Below are 24,495 nucleotides of genomic sequence, written 5' to 3'. Positions count from 1 at the left end.
GAAATTAAAAAAAAATTGAGCAAAAAAAAAAATTCAACTATTTAGAAATTAAGAAACGTTCCCAAAAACCTGCTAGTAAAGAGAAGATAATAAAATGAAAATAAGTTCTTTAAAATTATCTATTCATCATAGCAAAAACATACTCAGAAGTAAATACGTCCAATATTGAAGAATAAAGATAATGATAGGAATGTATACTCATATTGCAGCATTGATTAAAGGACAGCAGAGTAAGCTAGGAAGTACAAATTAATAAAGATGAAGACTAGCATCAAGAAAGAAAATAAAACAAAAACTGTTGAAGGGATCACTGACTACAAGAGTGATTTTAGTGAAGGAATCAATAAAATGGATAAAACTTTTTCATATCTTGTTAATATAGAATGGAAAAATTTGGGAATGAAGAAGGGCCTTCAGAAGTACAGGCCAGATTATAGTAATTATAAGAAAATATGACAACATACAAGATGTTCACTTCTAGTCCTTGGTAATAACATCATATTGCTACAAATATTTTTAAATACTTATTTTTTGGGTTCTTTATACATATACATACTACTTCTTGCATCAAATAAAAGGTGGGAAGAGTAAGATCACTAATAAACAAGGTAAAAGTACAGGTGCACAGAACATAATCCTGTTTTGCTTCAATAGTAATCACTATCTGATATTTCAACAGAACCATGCTATGGTCCTTTAGTTCATAGTTGTGTTTTGATACAATTTCTCATAAACACCGACAGATGCATGTATTATTGAGTTCCTAGAGCTTATCCATTCTTAACCTCAAAGTAAAAGGCTGAAGAAATTTAGGTTAAAACCTCAAAATATTTTACAGTTCTCCTGATAGATTAAAGGAGTTTGAAAAGTATAATAGTGTCCATTGTTAGAATAACTAATGATTCTTAACTATAGAATAATATATAGAATAGTAGCCTAAAATGATCTTACTTTCAGTTTATTAGAAAGGAAATTGAAAATGTAAATAATATTTTAATGTGTTTCCTGAAAATCATGAAAAAATTTAATAGCTGCAGTAAGGAAGAGCTATACCACGTAGCTTAATTGAAAGACTCAATTAGATAGATTTGTAATGAACTGAACTTATAAACCTAATGCAGTTTTGATAAAAATTCCAAGTTTTCTTTAAAAAATTTCAAAAATTGTTATAAAGCTAACTCAGGTGAACAAACAAGTAAAAAGTCAGTGAAAGATTAAAAAATAAGTATAATGAGTGTGTATTGTGATAAGTCTAGTAGACCTTATACTAAGGAATGAGCTAAAAAAAGAGGTGAATAGAAACCCCAGGTACACATGCTAATGTATGTATGTTTAGATATGAGGAACATTATTAAAATGTGAATTAATAATTAGCAGCAAAAAACTGTTTAATTTATGAATTGGAGTCTTACCCCAAACCATGCTTCCTCTCTCATCTTTTCTCCCCAAGCCCTAATTTTTGCATTTTACTGTTTTATTATTATTATAATACATAGGATTGGTGAAACTGCTGGTAATTTGTACCTTGATGTTGGAGTATGAATGTACATATTTTTGGAGGTCACAAACTTCAAAGTCTCATAAAATAAAGTTAAACTTAAAAGTTTTAACCTTATAATTTTCATTAAAAGAATTTATCCTAAGGAAATGATCATGCCGAAGGATTTATGTAAAAGGACAAAGTTTTGTTTATGGTAGAAAAAAATTTGAACATAACATAAATGGCCAACAGTAGTGAATGGATAAATTATGCTACATTCTAGTTATAAACTATATTTAATAGCTGAAATTTTAAGACACAATATGTTGTTTTACAGGTGACAAGTTACAGATTATCTTATGTAGAATTATTTCCATTGTATTGATATCATCTATATCTATCTATCATATACTTATGTGCAACGTAATTAGTCTGAAAGAACATCAACTGATATTTATAATGATTATCTCTGGGTTATAGAATTATGGGTTTTCTTTTTTTTCTTTGTCCTGTTCCAACATACTCTCTGAATTTGTTACAAGAAGTATTTTTTGGTCATCCCCCCCAAAATACTTGTTTTGTGAAGAAGGAAATTGGGGTGTGTTTTTAATGGAATGGTTAGTAAGCTAATAAATGTGTAATTTGTATGAGATTAAAAGGTTACTCTTTTAAAAAAATCGATTACACTCAATCCAAGTGGGCAGAAATCCTATAAAATTGAAAAGGTAAAGCAGCTAGGCACTAAAGTCTGAAGTCTATTTAGGTCTTAAACAGGTTCAAGTTGTTAGTTTCTCAAATACATACCCTAGTGAAGCCTTTCTGAACTGAATACATAGAGCTGGGTCTTTCATTAGAGGTCCTCTGGGAAACAAAATCATGTGATGTACAGGGCCAGCATGACCATTTTATGCCTGAAATGATGGATGCCACTTTTGGCTATCTCTTGATTGCTATGAGACAGCATTTATTGGTGAGCATTGTTTCAAAGAAAACTGCAAGAGGAAGCTGACTCATCTTTTTCCTGGTATGTGCAGTATTCTTCAAGTCCCCCTAAGAGGTAGAATTAAGCTGCTCTGTAAACATTTACTTTGGAGGAGGTAGTCAAGAGAGCATGAATTTCTTTAGTAGTTGAAATTATGGTGTCCCAGTTAAGGAATTACTCTAAATTCCAGATAGCCTAATTTAAATGACTTTTACCAGCTCCGTGTATCAAAGAGATATATCAAGAGATATACATTGGCATTTGTTTTTCTTGATTGGGAGCAAATGAAAGTGTCAGGCTTCCTTTCCTTAGGTGTGGCTGGAGTTGGAAGAGACTAAAGCCTTCCCCTTCATAATCCCAAAATATCCATCTGTCCTGTTATTTATTATTTTTTTTTAAATGACCATTTGACTTTTCCCAGTCTTAAGTGTTTTACAAACACAGCCATTAGACACTTGCACTAGCTTCCTTTTGGATTTAGGTAATTGCTGTTTCCTTCTCTGGGCTGAGGAGGATTGGGTGAGGGGAAATAGCTGTCCTGCCTCTTTTGTTGTGCAGTGTGAAGCTTGAAGGCTGATGTTAGAAGAGAGGATTTCCAGGTGAGTGGTGCCCAGATAAATGGCTCATTATTTGATTTGTGCACTAATTAAGGTAGCAATAGCTCCTGTAACAAACAGTTAAGTTTTAGTAACTTACCAAACCAGTAGTTTCTTTCTTATTCACTTAAAATCCAAATGGGTATCCTCAGCAGTTGATTTTCTTCAGGCTGTGCTTTAGAGACCCAGGCTGCTGCTTTCATCTAGTACCTCTGTGTCTTCATTGTAAGGCTCCTGTGTTGCTGCCTTGAGGAAGAGCATGGAAGAGTACATGAGTGTTTTTTCTGTAGCCCAGGCCTAAAAGTGATCCACAACTTGTCTTCTCGGGTTCCATTGGCTAGAACTCAGTGGCCACACATAGCTGTAAGAGAGGCTGGAATTATAGTATAGCTGTGGGCTCAGGAAGAAAGGAACAAAAGTTTGGTGATTACCTAGTCAGTTTGTGTTATAGTTGCCAAATCCACACAGGGAACAATAGAAAATCAAGGTAAGAAATGAAATACTGAGCGTTGAGGGCCAAGAAGTTCCAGATCTTGACTTCTAAGAAAGTGACATGAATGAAAGGCATGTAGTAATTCCCTGGGCTAGAGCTAAGTGTTCCAGGAGGACTTTAATAGAGCTTTCTATTCTAAGTATGGATTTCGTAGGGGAGCAGTTAAATGGGTCAACAGTTAGATGAGCCACAGATACAAGCAGTAATGAGTTCCCTTTACTTCTGTCGAATTATTTTGCTTTCTATTCAGTTTTAACCATACTTACAAATTTTTGTTACTAAAGTTTTACATAGATTATTTCATAGACTTTGGACAGAAAGGATTTGAAAATTCTGTTGTCTCTGTGTTAAGGGAAACTAGTAATTTAACCTAAGAAAATAACTCCGAAATAGCTATTAGAAATTTGAAAATTATAGCTGTCAACATTTATACACTGTTTTATAATTTGTATACTTAACGTTTTAGTTTGTGCGGACATTTTGAGAAGTGTTTAAATAGTCTTGGTATTTTAGAAGACAGCTATGCTATAAATTGTGATTTAGTAGATGGAAGTTAGTAAACATTACTTATGTAATTCTGTATCTGCTTATAGATTTTACTGCTTATCCTAACATCATGTGATTAGAAAATCCAGTGTGTTTCCTAGTATGATTTTTTTTTTTGCCCCTGTTTCTCCAGGAGAAAAGTTGAAATTATGCATACCCACAGTCTTTTTACTCTTCTTGGAGAGAGGCTGATGTTGCATACAAACACTGTGACTGTCACCACGTACAACACACTTTATGAGGTAAAAACTTAAAATGTGTGATGCTAATTTTAAATGTATGCAGTGGAAACCCTCTGTGATTGGAATAGCAGTTGGTCAGTTAATCTAAAAAGGCAGGAATCCTTAAAAAAAAAAAAGATGAACACATACTTACGTTTTAAAATTTTTGTTTAAAACATATCCATGTACATTTATTTGCCAATCTTCTTATGTTGGGCCTAGGCATTTTCTTTGAGTATGGGTTGGCTGATGGGCTTTGCACAGTTTTTCTCACATAAATCACACCCATTATGCATTATTTATTCATTCTTTCCCTCCCCTTACCCTCCCCGCTTTTCCCTCTCTCTGTCTCTGATATGTAGCAACTACTAACATTAACCTAGAGTTGAGACTGGGATAAAATGTAGGTAAGAATTATTTGTAAAAATGGTATCTGGAGAAATTTTAGATCCCATCATCTCAATTCAGAAATCCTTTTCTTAATTATTTCTAACAGATGGCCATACAAATGGGGTTCATTATTTTCTGTGAAATGTGTGTACTACCTCATTTTAAATACCAGTAAAATATTAGGAATATTCTCTTATATTAACCTTCATTTTACTTTCCTGCAGCTAATTTTCAGAGGTCCTACTTCTTTTCTCTAGTGCAAAGATTAGCAAACTATAAGCACCTGTCTTTGTAGGGCCTTGAGCTAAGGATTGTTTTTATGTTTTTAAATGGTTGAAAGTAATCGAAAGGAAAATAATGTATGACATGTAAGCCTTATATGAAATTTAGATTTCAGTGTCCGTAAATAGTTCTGTAGGAACATAGCCATGCTCATTCCCTTACATATTGCCAATGGCTGCTTTTGCATTATAGTAGCTGAGTTGAGTACTTGCAACAGAGAACGTTTGTCATCTTTACATTGTTGCTCGGTACAATGCAGTAATTGGACAGTGTTTCACGTACCACCTGTATTGCCCAACCTAATATATATTTTTTAATAACAGTGTATATCCATCATGTCAAAACAAGAGAAAAGTGGACTTCACATCTCACACTTTAACATATAGTGGAGGGTGGGTTATTTTGTTATAGATGTAGATAGCAAAACATTGTGACTGTTAATACAAGGAGACTCTAGTTGTGCTAAAAGCCATAGCAAATGTAAGTTTCAACATATGAATTTTGGGGGGCACAACAAACATTCAGTTTATAGTAGCAGGCTATATACGCTCTCTGTTGCAACTGCTCAGCTCTGCAGTTGTGGCTCAGAAGTAGCCATAGAAAATATGAATCAGATGAGTGTGGCTGTCTAATAAAACTGTACTTACAAAACGGTAGGCTGGATTTGACCTACAGGGCATAATTTTTTTACCTCTGGTTTTCTATTCTCATCAGTAAATTTAAGAGCCCTTTAAATAAGGCTACTTTGTCTTTTTCATCTAAGCTTAATTTTCCTACTTTGTGTCAGTCATTCTTCAAATTACATGATTTGTAAACTTTACTCTCCAGAGTGCTGCTTTTTTAAAATTATAGTAATATTTTAGTATTGCTCCAATATTTTACCTACAGAACTGAATAAGCACTAATAGAAAGGCCTATCCTATGCAGAGCATCTTTATTCTGATATTATTATATTTCCCTAATAATAGTAACTGCCTTTTTTGAGTACTTCCTATCATAATCCCCTTGGTAAGTACTTTACATACATTATCTCAAATCTTTACAATATTGCTATGAAGCTGGTATTTTTATTGCCTTTTTAAACAGACAAACTGAGGCTCACAGGTTAAATAATTTGCTCTATGTCATACCACTAATAAATGGTCATAAAATAGGCATTTCTCATAGTATATGTACATAAGGCAAAAAATATCAGAATCTACCTTCAGTTGACAGTATTAAAGTCCTCCTCTGAATCAAAACTTTGCTGCCATATCAGATTAGGGTTCTGAATCTTAGTGTCAAATACTGATTAACTTGTATCTTTTTTTTTTTAAACGTTTTTATTGGAGTATAATTGCTTTACAATGGTGTGTTAGTTTCTGCTTTATAACAAAGTGAATCAGTTATACATATACATATATCCCCATATCTCTTCCCTCTTGGTTTAACTTGTATCTTTACCTTGGTTTTCTTACCTACTAATTGCTCTGGTCAATAATGCCTGTATATGTTTTTTAATCATTCTCTTTCCTCCGCAAATTTCTGACCCTTGCTTGTTTTGACCTATTAGTGTTAATAGAGTAGAAAGTCTTTGTAGTCAATGAAACCTTACATTAAAATAAAAGTTCCACATAACATTATATGTTGAATTTGAAAGATCATCATGTGCTTGTAACCTTTAAATAAAATGTGCCATGTATATATACATGCATATGTCATTCTACTCATCTTCCTGAAAAGTGGCTCAGCGGCAAGTGCAGCAGCATCTGTACTACCATCTATATTCATCGGCACTCTCTCAGTGTCCGGATTTTATCTCTGATTCCATAACTTAGGTGGAGAAAGTCAGGGGAAGTTTGGATCTTCTGATACTGGACATTGGATATTGGATGTTGCAGAGATTTGGAAATAATGAAGGAACTAACTTTCAGGGCCTCCATCTGACCAATTTGGCAATAATGTAGGCTTTCAAAGTAGAAAAATAATCATGGTTCATTGGAATGAAGGGCCCTGAGTTAAGTATGATACTCTAAAAAGAAAAGTTAAGTGTACAAAAGGTCAAAAAAGAAAGATGGTTGCGGTATGATTGTTTAGCACTGTTGATTCCACAAAAAAGTAGAAAAGGACTTCAACAGATGGTTTACTACTACTAACAAATCAAATTGTAATATCAGTGACAGGATGGTGGATGACTAATTCTAGATCACCAAAGTTTAAAGATTGCATCATTTTGGAGAGTGGCATCTGGTTGTAAAAAATTTAAAACTCATCCCCAATGACCCCCCCCCCCCCCCAAAAAAAAAGAAAACTCAAGTGATATGTTCAAACTTAAATTCTCATCAAATAGTAAGTTAAATTTAACTAAAGAAAGAAAACTCAACTAACTTGAGTTTGATTTACTATGTGAACATCAACCAAGGCCTGTACCCCTAGCAAGAATTAGTTGGTTGATAACCTGCAGTTTGAAAGCTCATTTTATCTTCATTTTCTTTTTTGGTTTGAGGAAATTACCTTAACTCCAGGCATTGTATCAGAACACATATTACTACAACTGGAGAAAGGTATAAATCAAGTACAGAAATAATAAAGAACTCTGTCAAACCTACCATACTGATAAATGATATTTTAGAATGTGTGGTTTTCACAAAGTGTTTGGAAGTTCAGTTATTGTAAAGATTATGTCACTGTGATCTTTAAAATTCTAAATCTGATAAGATGCCTATGATAAAATAAACAGTAAATATTAAAGGACAAAGTAATTCAGAGTTTTTAGCAGGATATGTCAGACAACATTGCATAAGCTTTGAAGATCTAAAAATCTATTTAAATTATTCTAAAAACAAAAAAAAAATTAATTGAAAAAACATCCCTATCTCCTAGTTTCCTGAGGTGAATTTATTCTTATAGATCATATAATGAAATGAGTTGGCTTTAATGAATCCTCCTTGAAATTACTCAAGGCTATTCTTTATACAAATATTTTTTTGAGAATTATAATATTTGTAAAATTTGTATCTTACATTTTATTTGCTTTATTTTTACTTTGTTACTCCATCTCTAAATTATGGATTATTATGTTTTCTTAATGATTTGTAGCACTTCCTAATACACTTAAATTTTTTTGTTAGATTGTAGAATATGTCTCCTAAAGACAAAACTAGATTTTTCTATTTAATATACTTGTAGATCTCTCTGAACAACAATATATGATTATTGATCCAATGCTTTTTTTAAATATTGTGATATTAATTTTACTTTGTAGGTTTGGATTTACTATTTCTCTTTACATACTATTCCTATAATTCAGTTCAACACTTACCGTAGACAGAGGGAGTCAGGTATGGGATCTTGTCATCTGAAGAGCTGTTTCCCATGGAAATAATGAACTGATTTTTTTAATGTATATTTTGTACTTTATCTTTTTCGGTAAGGGTATAACATTACTGGACACAGTTTTTTTTTACAAAGGGGTAGTAACTTTAAAACCTTTAAGTATCTCATAATAAAACATTTTTTTCAAAATTATAGAATCTTATGTGTAGGTAGTATGTTAAATATCATCTTATTCAAACATTCTTTTCACAGATAAAGAAACCAAGAGTCAAAAAAGTAGTAGAGCTTGTCCAAACTGTATAAATACAAAGGTTTTCTGACCCCCTGAATATCTACAGCGGCAGTTGGATGTAACAGTGGGGTTAATAGTTTGCCATTTTAAGAAATAAACCAGTACTATTCCTGTCTCGTAAGTCGAGCCTACTAATCCAAAATGATTTATGCTTGATAAGTCCGGGAAGTCAGTAGGTCAGAGAGGAAGCTCCAGTAGCTCCTGCTTAAGCCTAAAGTCTTTCTGTGACCCATGAATTACGAGATAATACCATTATAAAATAATGTTTAAATGTATAATGCTGGACTCAGATCTGTGTCCATAAATAGCATATTTATCAAGTTACCTCCATGATTTAATTAATTGTTTCCCAGCCCTGTCCAATATGATAGCCACTAGTCACATTTGGCTGTTGAGCTTGTGTGAATTAAGATGTGTTATAAGGGTTAAATACACATTGGATTTCATGTCCGTATCTGGCTCTGAACCCTCCATCCTATTTTGTTATGGTGCGGGGGGCAGGGTTAATTTCCTATGCATGTCTCTAACCAAGTCCAGTCAAACTTCATGGCCCATCTTGAATCCTATCCTTTCATTAAGTGTTTACATCTGCATTCATCTCTCCTTGTCTTCTTATTTATTTCCCTCCCCCTCTTTTAAAACTCACATAGGTTCTTTTTTTTTTTAAACATCTTTATTGGAGTATAATTGCTTTACAATGGTGTGTTAGTTTCTGCTTTATAACGAAGTGAATCAGTTATACATATACATATGTTCCCATATCTCTTCCCTCTTGCGTCTCTCTCCCTCCCACCCTCCCTATCCCACCTCTCCAGGCGGTCACAAAACACTGAGCTGATCTCCCTGTGCTATGCGGCTGCTTCCCACTAGCTAGCTATTTTACGTTTGGTAGTGTGTATATGGCCATGCCACTCTCTCGCTTTGTCACAGCTTACCCTTCCCCCTCCCCATATCCTCAAGTCCATGCTCTAGTAGGTCTGTGTCTTTATTCAGATTTGAGCCTGTCTCCTCAATATTGATTAAATAATTTTTTCTAGAAATATAGTTCTATCTAGCAACTATGTTTCCCATTTCAAACATGTAGCAGAATGTTGGCACATAACTGGTTCTTATAAATACATGCTGAATTGAATTTCTAAATATATTTTTGTAATTAAACTCATATTTATATAAACTATGACATATAGTTTTCAAAACACTTTTACATATAGAGCCCTATTTGATCCTCCTACTAGCTTTATTAGATAGGCAAGGCAGTTATTACCCTCATTCTTAGATGATCAAATAGGGGTTTAAAAGGACAACAATATAAAACTGAAGGTTCTTTGAGATAAATTTTGTTTTCTGTACAATGAGCTTTCTCCTTTTTGGGGTGAAAAAGTTTTGACAGTTCTGTATCATGGAAGAGTATGGCATAGTCTGTTCCAAGCTTGTCTGCAGTTGTTTTGAATCTCTGCATTTGTAACCAGAATTCTTGGGGTCTTGTTGACTGGTCTGTAGGTCTACACCAGGACTTTTTGGGCAGGTTGGTGTGAAAACTCCTTGTAGGCATATACCAACCACCGATTGTTCTTTGGTATATGGTTTTCAAAGAAATTTTTATCCCTTTTGTCAGGTCCAGCTGATGAGCAGTGCATGTCTCTAGTGCTCTGTTCAGAAAATTCTGAGGCACTGTTTAAACAAGGAAGTGTTTGTTTCAGTAAAAGTATGGCAGTGAAGAAAGGGGTATTTGTGCCCTATATTTATCATTTTAATAATAGTAGGTTAGTTTTTATTTCAAGTCAATACCTTTTTGATATACATTCTTAATACACCTAAGTAAATGTCCTTCCTTTTTTTTTTTTTTTTTAAGTCTGAGCAGAAAGGTAAGAAAAATGCCACTGCTGGATGTCATGATCTTTTTCTAATCTGAAAGGATCATACCTGTCTCTTGATTAATTTACTCTCCATCCCCAACTTTTTCACAAGTAGCTATGTACAACTAAGCCTCAACTAAGTTTTATAGTTTCCTCAAAGTTTTTGTATCTTACTTCCGGTTAAACTATTTAAAAAGTTTCATTCAGAACTTAGCATGTTAACCTACACAGGAAGTTAAATCATAATATAAAATGATATCTTTATTAAGTATAATCTCATTGGATTTTTAATATATGGAAAAATAGAGGTAAACACAGGCTGTATAGCCTGAAATACAGTAAAGAGTCATATATCCATATTTTATATATAATTAAGTTATTCATTCTTAAATGTAACAAATGTTTATTGACTGCTGGCAGTGTGTTAGGCACTTTGCTAATTGCTAGGAATGTAGCAGTGAAAAAGATGTATAAGAATCCTGTACTCATAGAGCCTGGGTGTTGGTGGAAAAATTAGTAAATGGTTTAGTCTGTCTTTCCTTTATTTGGTCAACTTTTGTCATTTTTTGTTATTTGAAAGAAGTTTAAAAAAAAACTCATTGGTAAATGACAATGAGCCACATTTTTTATAAAGATTTTTCCCATATCACACTTCACTTGAAGTTATTAGGACCCAGGCTCAGACGTTATTTTCTTAGTTTTTTTTTTTATTAATGATGAAATAACAGTCAAATGTTTACAGTTCACAACTTAAAAGTATTAAAGATGTACACTGAAAAGTGATTTCAAACAGAGTTAATTCTTGGAGCTCCTAATTAATCTTTCCTTCTATAGATATTGGTCCTGGTTTTGTCTTTATCTGTAAAAATCTGAAGACTATAGAATTAAAGAGTTTAGAAGTATGTGGAATTCACTAGAAGACCCTTAGAAGAGATGCTTCTTTTGATTTGAACAAATTGACATTTTTTTTTGCAGAGTCTTTGTATATCTATAATTTGCAATTATAATTTATTTCTAAATGAAATTCAAATTCTTCATCTTTCAGATTTTGACAGAGCAAGTATGTACTCAAGTTGTACACAAACCACATCCAGAGCCAGATTCTACAGTGAAAATTCAGAATCCAAGTGAGCAAACCAGCAATTCTTTATTGTAATGCAGTAGTAACATGTAACATGGTAACATGTGAAAATAAATCAAAACTTTTGCTAACCACCTCAGTCGGTATGGCGTTCACATAGTTTCATTTATGACACAACTCACCTACCATTGTGCTAAGCATTTAGTAGAAAATCAGTAAATAGTTTTTGAGCAGAAGATATGATGTAGTTATAAATCTTTACTATAATTTTTTTGTTCATTTGCAGTGATTCTTAAGGTGGTGGCAACTTTGTTAAAAAACTCTACACCAAGTGCAGAACTGATGGAAGTTCGTCGTTTGTTTTTATCTGATATGATAAAACTTTTCAGTAACAGCCGGGAGAATAGAAGGTGAGCAGTTTGAATACTATAACAAAACTTTATTTCCTAACTAATCTTATTTTCTCTCCTTTATTTTCAATCTCTTTCAAAGAAAAAATTTTCAAATCTTTCCTATTTTGCTAAATACTTTCAATCATTAGAAAAGGCATTTGTTTCTTTTATATAATCTGCATACTTTTATTTTTATATGATTTTATTTAACTTTATGGTTATTATATTTTAACTGTATATAAATATCCAAAAATCCTTATTTAAAATATACCATCCCTTTTCCTGATAACTGTCTACTACCAACAGTAGTTTAAATGTAATGATGTTGGATTTGATGAGATCATCTATTCTTTTCTCAGCTTGGTCTGATAACTGATTATTGTCATACATTCTAAAGCTGGTTAGCTAGGACATGGGGTACAGTATGAAGCCATGGTTGCTGCATGAGTCTTAAATTTAACAACTACTGATTGAATGTCTGCCATGTATAAAGCACTGTGCTGCACAGATTGTCTTGGTGTACAGTCATAGTGCAATTCAGTTGGAAAGATAACAGTGAAGCGATGATTAATTTCTAATATGTTAAGTGCCTTGTGAGTGCTACATGTGATGAGGGAGTAGCGAAACAATAGCTAAATCTCACTAGAAGAGTTGGGAGAGCAATTTTAAATGATAATATGGATTTTTCCAAGTAGAAGAGTGGGAAAAGTCATTCCAGGTTAAATATTAAATATGCAGAATGACTGTATACGTTGCTTTATCTAAGTCAGATCATATTTTCACTATTCATCTCAACTTCAAAATAGTAAATTCTAATATAATTTAGGAATTTTTAATGATTTTTCCCCCCCACTAGATGCTTATTGCAGTGTTCAGTGTGGCAGGATTGGATGTTTTCTCTTGGCTATATCAATCCTAAAAATTCTGAGGAACAGAAGATTACAGAGATGGTCTACAATATCTTCCGGATTCTTTTGTATCATGCAATCAAATATGAATGGGGAGGCTGGAGAGTTTGGGTGGATACTCTCTCAATAGCCCATTCCAAGGTAACAAGGGATTTAACATTTTACATCATCAGGATTTCAGCTGTGGATTAAATGCCTGTAGACACTCATCTGGTGCCATCTTGTGGGCATCTTGCATTATGGCTGATTCCTTTATGCCAATTTTCTTTCTTTTCCGTTCTTGTTTTTCTCTCTCGGTTCATACACTTTTAAAGCTTGAAGTATTTTAGGGACCCTATAATTGAAACTTCAGGTTTATAAATTAGGAAGTTTACACTCTCGAGGCACCCCCCACATACGTTTTCTAGCAGTTCTGAGAGCTGGCGTCTGAGCCTTTTAACCCAGACATCCCTACTGGTTCTTACTCATGAAACGAAGTCTTATATATACTTTTAAAGCCTTTTTAAAGTAACCAGAACTTGTTTTTATTTCCAAATGAATAATAAATACATTTAAAGTATTTAAGTTTAGTGTTGCTTTTAATTGCATTATCTTTATTTTTAATGATAAGAATCTATATGTTTGTTTATATTTTAAATATGGTCTGGTTTTTGGTAAAAGGACGTAGTCAATTAAAATTTAGAGTATGTACACCTTAGATTCTGGAAATTCAGAGTTAATATATCCCATCTTGTGGTGTCATAGGAAAAGGATGTGTGTCAGAAGTTGTTGGCTTTTGATTCAGTCTATGCCACAATTCAGTTTCGTGGCATTAGGAAACTCATTTAATCCTTTTGTGCAGAAAAATGTTTTTAAAGATGCAGATAGTAAATATTTTAGACTTTGTGGGCTGTACAGCCTCTGATGCAACTACTCAACTCTGTCATGCAGTATGAAAATAGCCATAGACAATATGTAAAGAATGAACATGGCTGTGTTCTAATAAAATTTTATTTACCAAAACAGGTGATAAGCAGATTTGACCCATGAACCATAGTTTACCAGCCCTGCTTTTGGGACTTGATTTCCTTTTCTGTAAAATAAGGGGGTTTTATATTAAGATAATCTTCAGAGAAAGGTCCCTCAACCTAAAATTCTGTCATAGTATCATTTAAATATCAATATCATATGTGTCTATAGGAAGGATTTTGAACTTTTTAAAATTTTAAAGACCTTTTATTTCTGTTACAAGTTTACATTTTATTATATATTGGCACCTCACTTTTTTTTTTGTTGTTGTTGTGGTACGCGGGCCTCTCACTGTTGTGGGCTCTCCCGTGGCGGGGCACAGGCTCCGGACGCGCAGGCTCCCCAGCCATGGCTCACGGGCCTAGCTGCTCTGCGGCATGTGGGATCTTCCCGGTCCGGGGCACGAACCCGTGTCCCCTGCCTCAGCAGGCAGACTCTCAACCACTGCGCCACCAGGGAAGCCCTGGCACCTCACTTTTATCATTGCACTAATAAGTTTGAAAATAGTATTTTATAGGGAAACTCATTGCAAATCTTTGTGCAATAAATATATATTGATTATTCCTAACTATATACTGATTATTCCTAAACAAGCCTATATAAAAGTAACAAACTAAAGTAGCCTATATAAAGATAGAATTGTAAAGTTTTAACACTTTATAACTATATATTTATAGGTATGTGTTGTCTTTTTTTTACCTCACTTGTTGCAATAGTCACGCATATGAGTCATAGAAAAATGATGTAGTAATAGTACTTTGGATATTGTATATTATTAGCCAGTTCTCTGTTTTAGCTCAAATAACCCGAATATGTCAGAGTTCAGCTGGCATATTAGCTAGGGTAACATTGAAATACTTCACCTAAAAGAAAATACCATTTTATTTAAAAAACTTTAATAATGCTGGTTTACCTGTGTTTTTGGACAAGTCATATAATAAGTCATATATGACTATTTTGATGCTATTCCAATTGATGAAACTAAGCATTCGTTTTAGGATTAATATGCACTGTGTTTGAAATCTTAAAATTATTTGCACCATTTTTGCTATTATTATCATAATTTTATTTATGTCATTTTTTTCTTCTTAATATATACAAAATGCCTTAATGTTTTCTTTATCCATTCCTAAGGTCACTTATGAAGCACATAAGGAATACCTAGCTAAAATGTATGAAGAATATCAGAGACAAGAGGAGGAAAACATTAAAAAGGGAAAGAAAGGGAATGTGAGCACCATCTCTGGTCTCTCATCGCAGACAACAGGAGCGAAAGGTGGAATGGAAATTCGAGAGATAGAAGACCTTTCACAAAGCCAGAGCCCAGAAAGTGAGACAGATTACCCTGTCAGCACAGACAATAGAGACTTGCTCATGTCAACAAAAGTGTCAGATGATATTCTTGGAAATTCAGATAGACCGGGAAGTGCTGTACACGTGGAAGTGCACGATCTTTTAGTTGATATAAAAGCAGAGAAAGTGGAAGCAACAGAAGTGAAGCTTGATGATATGGATTTATCACCAGAAACTTTAGTAGGTGCAGAGAATGGTGCTCTTGTGGAGGTTGAATCTTTGTTGGATAATGTATACAGTGCTGCTGTTGAGAAACTCCAGAACAATGTACATGGAAGTGTTGGTATCATTAAAAAAAATGAGGAAAAGGATAACGGTCCATTGATAACATTAGCAGATGAGAAGGATGAACTTCCCAACAGTAGCACATCATTTCTCTTTGATAAAATACCCAAACAGGAGGAGGAGAAACTCCTTCCTGAACTTTCTAGCAATCATATTATTCCAAATATTCAGGACACACAAGTACATCTTGGTGTTGGTGATGATCTTGGATTGCTTGCTCACATGACCGGTAGTGTAGACTTAACTTGTACATCAAGCATAATAGAAGAAAAAGAGTTCAAAATCCATACAACTTCAGATGGAATGAGCAGTATTTCTGAAAGAGACTTAGCATCATCATCTAAAGGGTTAGAGTATGCTGAAATGACTGCTACGACTCTGGAAACTGAATCTTCTGGTAGCAGAATTGTACCAAATATTGATGCAGGAAGTGTAATTTCAGACACTGAGAGATCTGATGATGGCAAAGAATCAGGAAAGGAAATCCGTAAAATCCAGACCACTGCTACAACGCAAGTAAGTCATCCTACATGTGTTCTGAAGATGCATTGAATAGATATAGAGTTGTTAGCACCAAAGCAGAGTAATTTCTTACCAGTCACACCATGTTTATATTTAATTATGATAGCATAATAATTTATGGAATTGAGTAGTATGGTTCTATATATAAAAGAAATTTAAAATACCTGAATCATATATCCAACTCTGCCACATTCTGTCTGTGTAACTTTGCTCAACCTCTCTGGGCCTGAATTTTCTCATACAGTGCAAGAGGTTGTACCAGATTGAAATATGACCTTTAAGGTCTCTACCAGTTTGAACATTTTATGGCTCTGTGACTACATTTACACATTTGTATTCGAGATCCTCATTCTGAATACTTGATTAATTTTAACCTTTTGAGCTTCAGGCCCAACCCTGTTCTGTGGATTATAGAAAAGAGGACTTGGAGCCCAGATTGAACTGATAAATGAAATGAAGGGGAAGGGAAAAGGGAACTGTTATTTATCAAGTGCCTACTATGTTCCAGGCACTGTGCTATATGTTATCAGATTTAATACTCACAACAACCCTGTGAGGTAGGTAATATGGCTGAGAAAATTTGGAATTATTAACAGTGAGAATTTTCTTTATAGCCACATGGATAGGGATTCGTATGAGAAAATTAGAGATTCTCAGGCTTGGTGGTGAGGAAATGTTAGTGCTGCAGTTTGGGCCTCACCATACTAAAGCTAAAAACAGATGATGTTTTCTGATATGAATTTTAATTGTTGAGCACTGAGTTTATACTTATTTTCTAGACTAGATAATACCTTATGGTTAAGAACCGAAGAAAACTTTTAGCCTTTATGACTTGTTTTTTGTGTTGTTGCCTTTGTTTTCCATTCACCTTTTTTTTTTTTTTTTTTTTTTTTGCGGTACGCGGGCCTCTCACTGTTGTGGCTTCTCCCGTTGCGGAGCACAGGCTCCGGACGCGCAGCCCCAGCGGCCATGGCTCACGGGCCCAGCCGCTCTGAGGCATGTGGGATCTTCCCGGACCGGGGCACGAACCCGCGTCCCCTGCATCGGCAGGCGGACTCTCAACCACTGCGCCACCAGGGAAGCCCTCCATTCACCTTTTAATGTCATCAAAGAATCATTTAACATGTGTCCATTAGAGTTAGGTTACAGAGAGTAAACCATACCTCACTAGTGTCTTTGTACTCAGAATCTTTGAAAATATATTCTGTGTGTGGAAAAGATATATATTTTTTTCTCTACTAAATACTGCCATTTCCATTTTTGTGGCAGTTGTGTTACAGTGATAATTGGCGGGGGATGGAAATACTGAATTAAGTCCAGGTTTAAAATAAAGGAAAGCATGGTGCATTGTTTACTGAGCATAATAATCTCTAGGCTTGCCTGGTTTTCACTCAAAGTTCACAGGCATTTATCTGGTTTTCTAACATAGAAAAGGCATTTATTTTTCTAAATTGAAGTGTTTTGAGTGAAATAGACTTTGAAGTTAACTTGTATCTGTACAAGTAATATTTCTTTTAATCTTGTGTTTCTAATTACAATTAGTTGATGACATATACCCAGTATTCTTCACTTTGAGTATAGGCTCACTTTTATAAGGAAGAAATGTGGTCTAATGTAAAGACTCATAAAGAGGGCTAGAGAGGATCTGGTTTTCAATGTGAACTTTGGTGTTAAACTTAAGTATTAGGTTACCTTGCCTAGTTTCTGAGGCAGCAAAATAAAAAATAACAATAATAGCCTTTTCTTCTCAAAAAGGTTCCTGTGCAGGGAATCACCAGGTGAATAATAAATGTAAAATGTACTAACCTACTAAAGTCATATGCAAAAGCTTTACTCACTTAACTGTACTTACTATTTTCATTTTGAAATCAGGTGTTTCTTTTTCACTCTACAAATGTTCCCCTTTTCTGTCTCCAGGCTGTTCAGGGTCGGTCTATCACACAACAAGACAGAGATCTCCGAGTTGATTTAGGATTTCGAGGAATGCCAATGACTGAGGAACAGCGGCGCCAGTTCAGCCCAGGTCCACGAACTACAATGTTTCGTATTCCTGAGTTTAAATGGTCTCCAATGCACCAGCGACTTCTCACCGATTTGCTATTTGCATTAGAAACAGATGTACATGTTTGGAGGAGGTAGAAATACTTCTTTTCTATAAATAAGACTAATTTCAGTTGAAAAATGAATATCTTAAAATTGGTGGCGTCGACTGATTAACAGCGAATTATATCATTAAAAATCCCACAGATTAAATTTATTAAAAATAATCAAACATTGAACATTTTTATATAAACATAAATATTTTCATAATGATCGTAAGTCCTGGGGTGGGTCAGATTAAAGGCTAACCAAGAATTTAGGCTTAAGACAGTTAATTAGCCAATTTTTGAAATCTGGCATTGCCAGGTTATTATAAAAAAGAGTTTTAACCAAGAAAAGGTTCAGTACTGGTTCAAATAAATTTCTACATTTCTATCTTTCCCTGTTAAAATTAATACCACGTACTACATTTATTCTTGGTGATAAGATTTAACACATAGTGCTAAAATAAAATTTAAAATCAGCTTAGACATCTATTTTTAGAGCTTATACCATTTACATGGCAAGTGGATATCATTTCAAATATAATCATTTAAGGAGAACAGTGAAGAAAACAGTTCAATTGTTTTATTTTTTCAGTTCAAATAAATTGAATAAGTTTCAAGAAAGTAAACAAAGTCTGCATAAATTTTAAAATTACGTTGCCTCAATTTCAATTTAATTTTCTAATAGCAAATATGCAACAAATTAATCAGTTATGAGAGTGTCATGTGTTCATGCAGATAAATTAGGTAGTTGATGTCTGTCAGTAACAGTACCCCACCATCAGTGACTTGAACAATCAGTGGCACAATGGACTATGAGTGAGTTTCTTAACAGTGGACTTAAGTGAGTTTCTCTGCTTCTCCTAGTTATCCTTCTGAGATTCAAGGTGGCTGCTTCAGCTCCCAGAATCAAGTCAACATAGGAAACTTACCCCAACTAGAGGGCAGGACTCTTCTTCCTCTTTCACCCCCTTCTTCCTTCCTCCTCTTCCTTGTCTCTCTCTCTCCCTCCTCCTCTCTCTCCTCTTCCTCTTATTCTCTTCTTCTTCTTCTCTTTTTTCTAACAGAAGCCCCTCAAGAAATTTCCTTCTTATGTCTCATGTGTCAGTAGGATCATATGCTATTCTCTGAGTCACCAGCAAAAGGGAATGGGATTATAATGATTGGCCTCCATGGAACAATACTGGTTACCAACCTAGTAGCTGTGGTGAAGCCAGTCTTTCCTCTACCAGATGTAGCTCAATAATAGAACAAACTCTAGATTGTGTTAGCAGGGAATAAGGAATAACTACCATGCAAGCAATCAGTGTCTGCCATAGAAAGTTTTTAGTTCTGATTTTATTTGGTCAGTTTGTCCTTAGTCTACTTATGTGATAGAAACAATGGTCTTTCCATTGCTAATGTTATATGCTAAGTTACCTAGGGATGGTAAATAAGGAGACTGGAATACCATGAAATATGTTACTACTAACATGAGTATCAGTGTATGGAGAGATACAGTGTAATTTACTAATTGCCATGTTAGTATCCCCCAAATGAATGATACTCAACTATCCGTCCCTTTATACTGTGTGTGTCTTTCTGTGTTTTCTTTCATGGACTCTCATAAAATTTCCCAGACAGAATTTTACATAATTTAAAAAAATGTAAAAGATAGATAGTACTTTAATTTTTAGGACAAGAGAAAACATCCTGAGATCTAAGATATATTAGATGATATTTTGCAGTTCTTAAAAGGTGAGAATCATTGACTTAAATTTGATCATGGAGTAATCTCTTTTTTTTCTGTTAGAGAATAGTTCATATTCTTGACAGATACCAAACTAAAGCAGTGTATTTCTCTGAGAATCTATAGCGAATGTTTTGTATGGCAGAGCTGCACTGCTGACCTTTGAGGTCTTTTTTCCTTTTTTTATTCAGTAAGTACTGAATTTTACTGACTCATTTATACTCCTCTATCGTATCACTTCTGTGGCTAGCAGTATACATTTTCAGTACAGCTGGTCAAAGCCGGAGCTGCAGTCTGGTGATACAACAAATTGTCAGCTAACTATTCACTTGTTCTGCCTTTCAATACCAAACAACCAGCTTTGGCAAAAATAAATTTTTTTAGCCAAATTCATTGACCTAGTCATATGTCTTTGAATCAAGTTAATGCACTGTATTTTAAAAGCAGAAACAAAATAATAAATTATTATACTTGGACACACACAAAAAATCCATGCTGAAATGAATGCTAAGTTTTTGGTAATATGCATCTCAATTGTAAGTTATTTTCTTTTCTAATAACTCCATTTGAAATTTGTCTAGCTCTTATTTTTCACTTTAAAAATGGCATTATAAATAAAATCTAAACTTCTTATTCTTAAGCCAAAGAAATGTTCATTTCTGCTTTGTTTTTCTGCCATTTTAGCCATTCCACAAAGTCTGTAATGGATTTTGTCAATAGCAATGAAAATATTATTTTTGTACATAACACAATTCACCTCATTTCCCAAATGGTAGACAACATCATCATTGCTTGTGGAGGAATTTTACCTTTGCTCTCTGCTGCAACATCACCAACTGTAAGTACTTTGCCTCCATCTAGTGGTTATGTTTTATAATTACATTACTAGAGTGTGTCAGTGGTGTTCTATACTATAAACAAGGAAACTTTTTAACCATATAATTTAAAATTATATATATTTATATTTTCACCTCTTTTAATTGTCAGTCTTGGGTTCCAGCTGTGTGCATTTATGAACATATTTCTCTGGTAATTCTGATGAACATGCCTTAGGAAGAGCAATAACTATGAATGATTTAGCTTTATTTTCTATATATTGTTTCTCTCTCCAAATCTACATTATAATAAACTGTTAAAATCTTTGTTCTGTAAATCTTGAAGTTCTAAATACAAGTACATGTTTATTGTATGATAATTAGAGTCGAATCTAAATTTAGAAAAAGTCATCTTTAGACATTCAGTCTCATGACTTGCTTGAAATATCTTTAAACTTAATATTATTTTAAATGATATATAGGAGTATTATACTTCTGATCTCTGAGATTTAATCTTGAAGCCAGTAATTTGCTTCAAAAAGAGAATCGAATGATTGAATTCTTAGAGTGTTTCTTATTTAAAACGTAGGTACCTCAGATAGAAAAAGTATAAATGACATTTTTTTCTCTACCTGAAAAATTTCATAATCCTTAAAAACCTCAAAACACTTTATGTTAGCCATATGGCATCTTTTAGAATTTTCATGTGACATGATTTACTGGTTCAACATTTATTTTTTTAAAATATAGACTTTCTCTAATAAAACATTGAAATGTATTAATATAAGTTTGAAATAATGTTACTTATATCATTTAAAATATAATAGATAAATAACTATATTTTAGCTGTCTTTTAAAAAATATCTCTGATTCATATTTTAAAAAAAACAGACTCTATAGCTAATTGCTCAGATGGGAAAGAATATAGAATTCTGCTTCTCATATTAACTGTGTTCTTGCTACCACATTGGAAGCTCATCCATTAGCCCCAAATATATCCTTTTTCCAGAGAGAAACTTGCTGTTTTATTAAGATGTGTTTTACTTGATGGAGGCAGTGTTTCCAAATTGATCTCTGGCATTATTTCATCATTAACAAGTTTTCTCTACATGACTCTTTTTCTCACTGTCCCTTTGCCACCACCCCTAGAGCAGCACTGAAACTTAAGTATTGGCAGCAAAAAGAATGTATCCTCAGCACACCTCCCCCTCACAGGCACATATACTTCTATTTCATCTATGAATTTATTTGGGTCTCCAAAGGCAAGAAGGCTAGTTCAGCAGGGAGTGCAGCAGAACAGGTCCTAATTAGGGCCTTCATGAAATTAGCAGCTGACCAAGGAAATTGAATCAGGAAGAAAAATAGTTGATGGTGTGTGAAGAGTGCAGGTATCCTGTGAGATTAACATACCATCCCTTCTCTTTAATCTCGGATTTCCTCTATGATTTATACCAAATTCTGATAAATTGAGAGTTATATGTGATGTTAAAAATACATTCTAATATTGAGGCAGGAAGAGGCTTTGTTTTGTTTTTTCCCTCTTCTATGCATTAAAGAGTGACTTAATGATTCATCCTGCCATTTTTTCTTCATCCTATAAATATTTTTATGTCTTATAAATTAACATTTGTTGTCAGGAAATTTTAAAATGTTATACTGAAATTTACTTTAAAATATAATATTGTTTTAAAATTTTCTGTAGAACAAAAATGACCTTTATAAAAAAATTAGCAGTAGACATAAAAATTTGTATAGATTTGAAATATTCACATTACTAGTCTTCCAAATTTTAAAACTAGATCTCTATCAAAATAGAGAAAATAATTAATGAAGTTTCAATAAACAATATGATTTAAATAATATGTCACTACCCCAATTTGCTTTTTTTTTACATCTTTATTGGAGTATAATTGCTTTACAATGGTGTGTTAGTTTCTGCTTTATAACAAAGTGAATCAGCTATACATATACATATGTTCCCATATCTCTTCCCTCTTGCGTCTCCCTCCCTCCCACCCTCCCTATCCTACCCCACTAGGTGGTCACAAAGCACCGAGCTGATCTCCCTGTGCTATGCGGCTGCTTCCCACTAGCTAGCTATTTTACGTTTGGTAGTGTGTATATGTCCATGCCACTCTCTCACTTTGTCACAGCTTACCCTTCCCCCTCCCCATATCCTCAAGTCCATTCTGTAGTAGGTCTGTGTCTTTATTCCTGTCTTACCCCTAGGCTCTTCATGACATTTTTTTTTTTTTAAATTCCGTACATATGTGTTGGCATACGGTATATGTCTTTCTCTTTCTGACTTACTTCACTCTGTATGACAGACTCTAGGTCCATCCACCTCATTACAAATAGCTCACTTTTGTTTCTTTTTATGGCTGAGTAATATTCCATTGTATATATGTACCACATCTTCTTTATCCATTCATCCGATGATGGAAACTTAGGTTGTTTCCATCTCCTGGCTATTGTAAATAGAGCTGCAATGAACATTTTGGTACATGACTCTTTTTGAATTATGGTTTTCTCAGGGTATATGCCCAGTAGTGGGATTGCTGGGTCATATGGTAGTTCTATTTGTAGTTTTTTAAGGAACCTCCATACTGTTCTCCATAGTGGCTATACCAATTCACATTTCCACCAGCGGTGCAAGAGTGTTCCCTTTTCTCCACACCCTCTCCAGCATTTATTGTTTCTAGATTTTTTTGAAGATGGCCATTCTGACTGGTGTGAGATGATATCTCACTGTAGTTTTGATTTGCATTTCTCTAATGATTAATGATGTTGAGCATTCTTTCATGTGTTTGTTGGCAGTCTGTATATCTTCTTTGGAGAAATGTCTATTTAAGTCTTCTGCCCATTTTTGGATTGGGTTGTTTGTTTTTTTGTTATTGAGTTACATGAGCTGCTTGTAAATATTGGAGATTAATGCTTTGTCAGTTGCTTCATTTGCAAATATTTTCTCCCATTCTGAGGGTTATCTTTTGGTCTTGTTTATGGTTTCCTTTGCTGTGCAAAAGCTTTGAAGTTTCATTAGGTCCCATTTGTTTATTTTTGTTTTTATTTCCATTTCTCTAGGAGGTGGGTCAAAAAGGATCTTGCTGTGATTTATGTCATAGAGTCTTCTGCCTATGTTTTCCTCTAAGAGTTTGGTAGTTTCTGGCCTTACATTTAGGTCTTTAATCCATTTTGAGCTTATTTTTGTGTATGGTGTTAGGGAGTGATCTAATCTCATACTTTTACATGTATCTGTCCAGTTTTCCTAGCACCACTTATTGAAGAGGCTGTCCTTTCTCCACTGTACATTCCTGCCTCCTTTATGAAAGATAAGGTGACCATATGTGCGTGGGTTTATCTCTGGGCTTTCTATCTTGTTCCATTGATCTATATTTCTGTTTTTGTGCCAGTACCATACTGTCTTGATTACTGTAGCTTTGTAGTATAGTCTGAAGTCAGGAAGCCTGATTCCTCCAGCTCCGTTTTTCATTCTCAAGATTGCTTTGGCTATTCGGGGTCTTTTGTGTTTCCATGGAAATTGTGAAATTTTTTGTTCTAGTTCTGTGAAAAATTCCAGTGGTAGTTTGATAGGGATTGCATTGAATCTGTAGATTGCTTTGGGTAGTAGAGTCATTTTCACAATGTTGGTTCTTCCAATCCAAGAACATGGTATATCTCTCCATCTATTTGTATCATCTTTAATTTCTTTCATCAGTGTCTTATAATTTTCTGCATACAGGTCTTTTGTCTCCTTAGGTAGGTTTATTCCTAGATATATATATATATATATTTTTTTGGTATGCGGGACTCTCACTGTTGTGGCCTCTTCTGTTGCGGAGCACAGGCTCCGGACGCGCCCGCTCAG

At 34.1% G+C, this 24,495-nt stretch overlaps 1 protein-coding gene across 6 annotated transcripts in view; it reads left to right on the top strand.

Moving 5' to 3' along the window:
* Positions 1-24,495, top strand: part of NBEA (neurobeachin) — a 618,768-nt gene that overhangs the window by 172,864 nt on the left and 421,409 nt on the right. For all 6 annotated transcript variants that reach the window (XM_029209906.1, XM_029209902.1, XM_029209901.1 and 3 more), the window contains 7 exons: positions 4,231-4,339; positions 11,499-11,580; positions 11,821-11,944; positions 12,783-12,975; positions 14,977-15,996; positions 17,920-18,137; positions 20,500-20,653. In XM_029209906.1, coding sequence (XP_029065739.1) covers positions 4,231-4,339; positions 11,499-11,580; positions 11,821-11,944; positions 12,783-12,975; positions 14,977-15,996; positions 17,920-18,137; positions 20,500-20,653 — 1,900 coding nt within the window. The remainder of the gene's footprint in view (positions 1-4,230; positions 4,340-11,498; positions 11,581-11,820; positions 11,945-12,782; positions 12,976-14,976; positions 15,997-17,919; positions 18,138-20,499; positions 20,654-24,495) is intronic.

This window comes from Monodon monoceros, unplaced genomic scaffold (genome assembly GCF_005190385.1).
Source record: "Monodon monoceros isolate NGI ecotype Baffin Bay Population unplaced genomic scaffold, NGI_Narwhal_1 Super_Scaffold_8, whole genome shotgun sequence".
In the NCBI taxonomy this organism is placed as follows: Eukaryota; Metazoa; Chordata; class Mammalia; order Artiodactyla; family Monodontidae; genus Monodon; species Monodon monoceros.
Note: the sequence above shows the minus strand (reverse complement) of the source record. Positions and strands in the feature narration are given on the sequence as shown.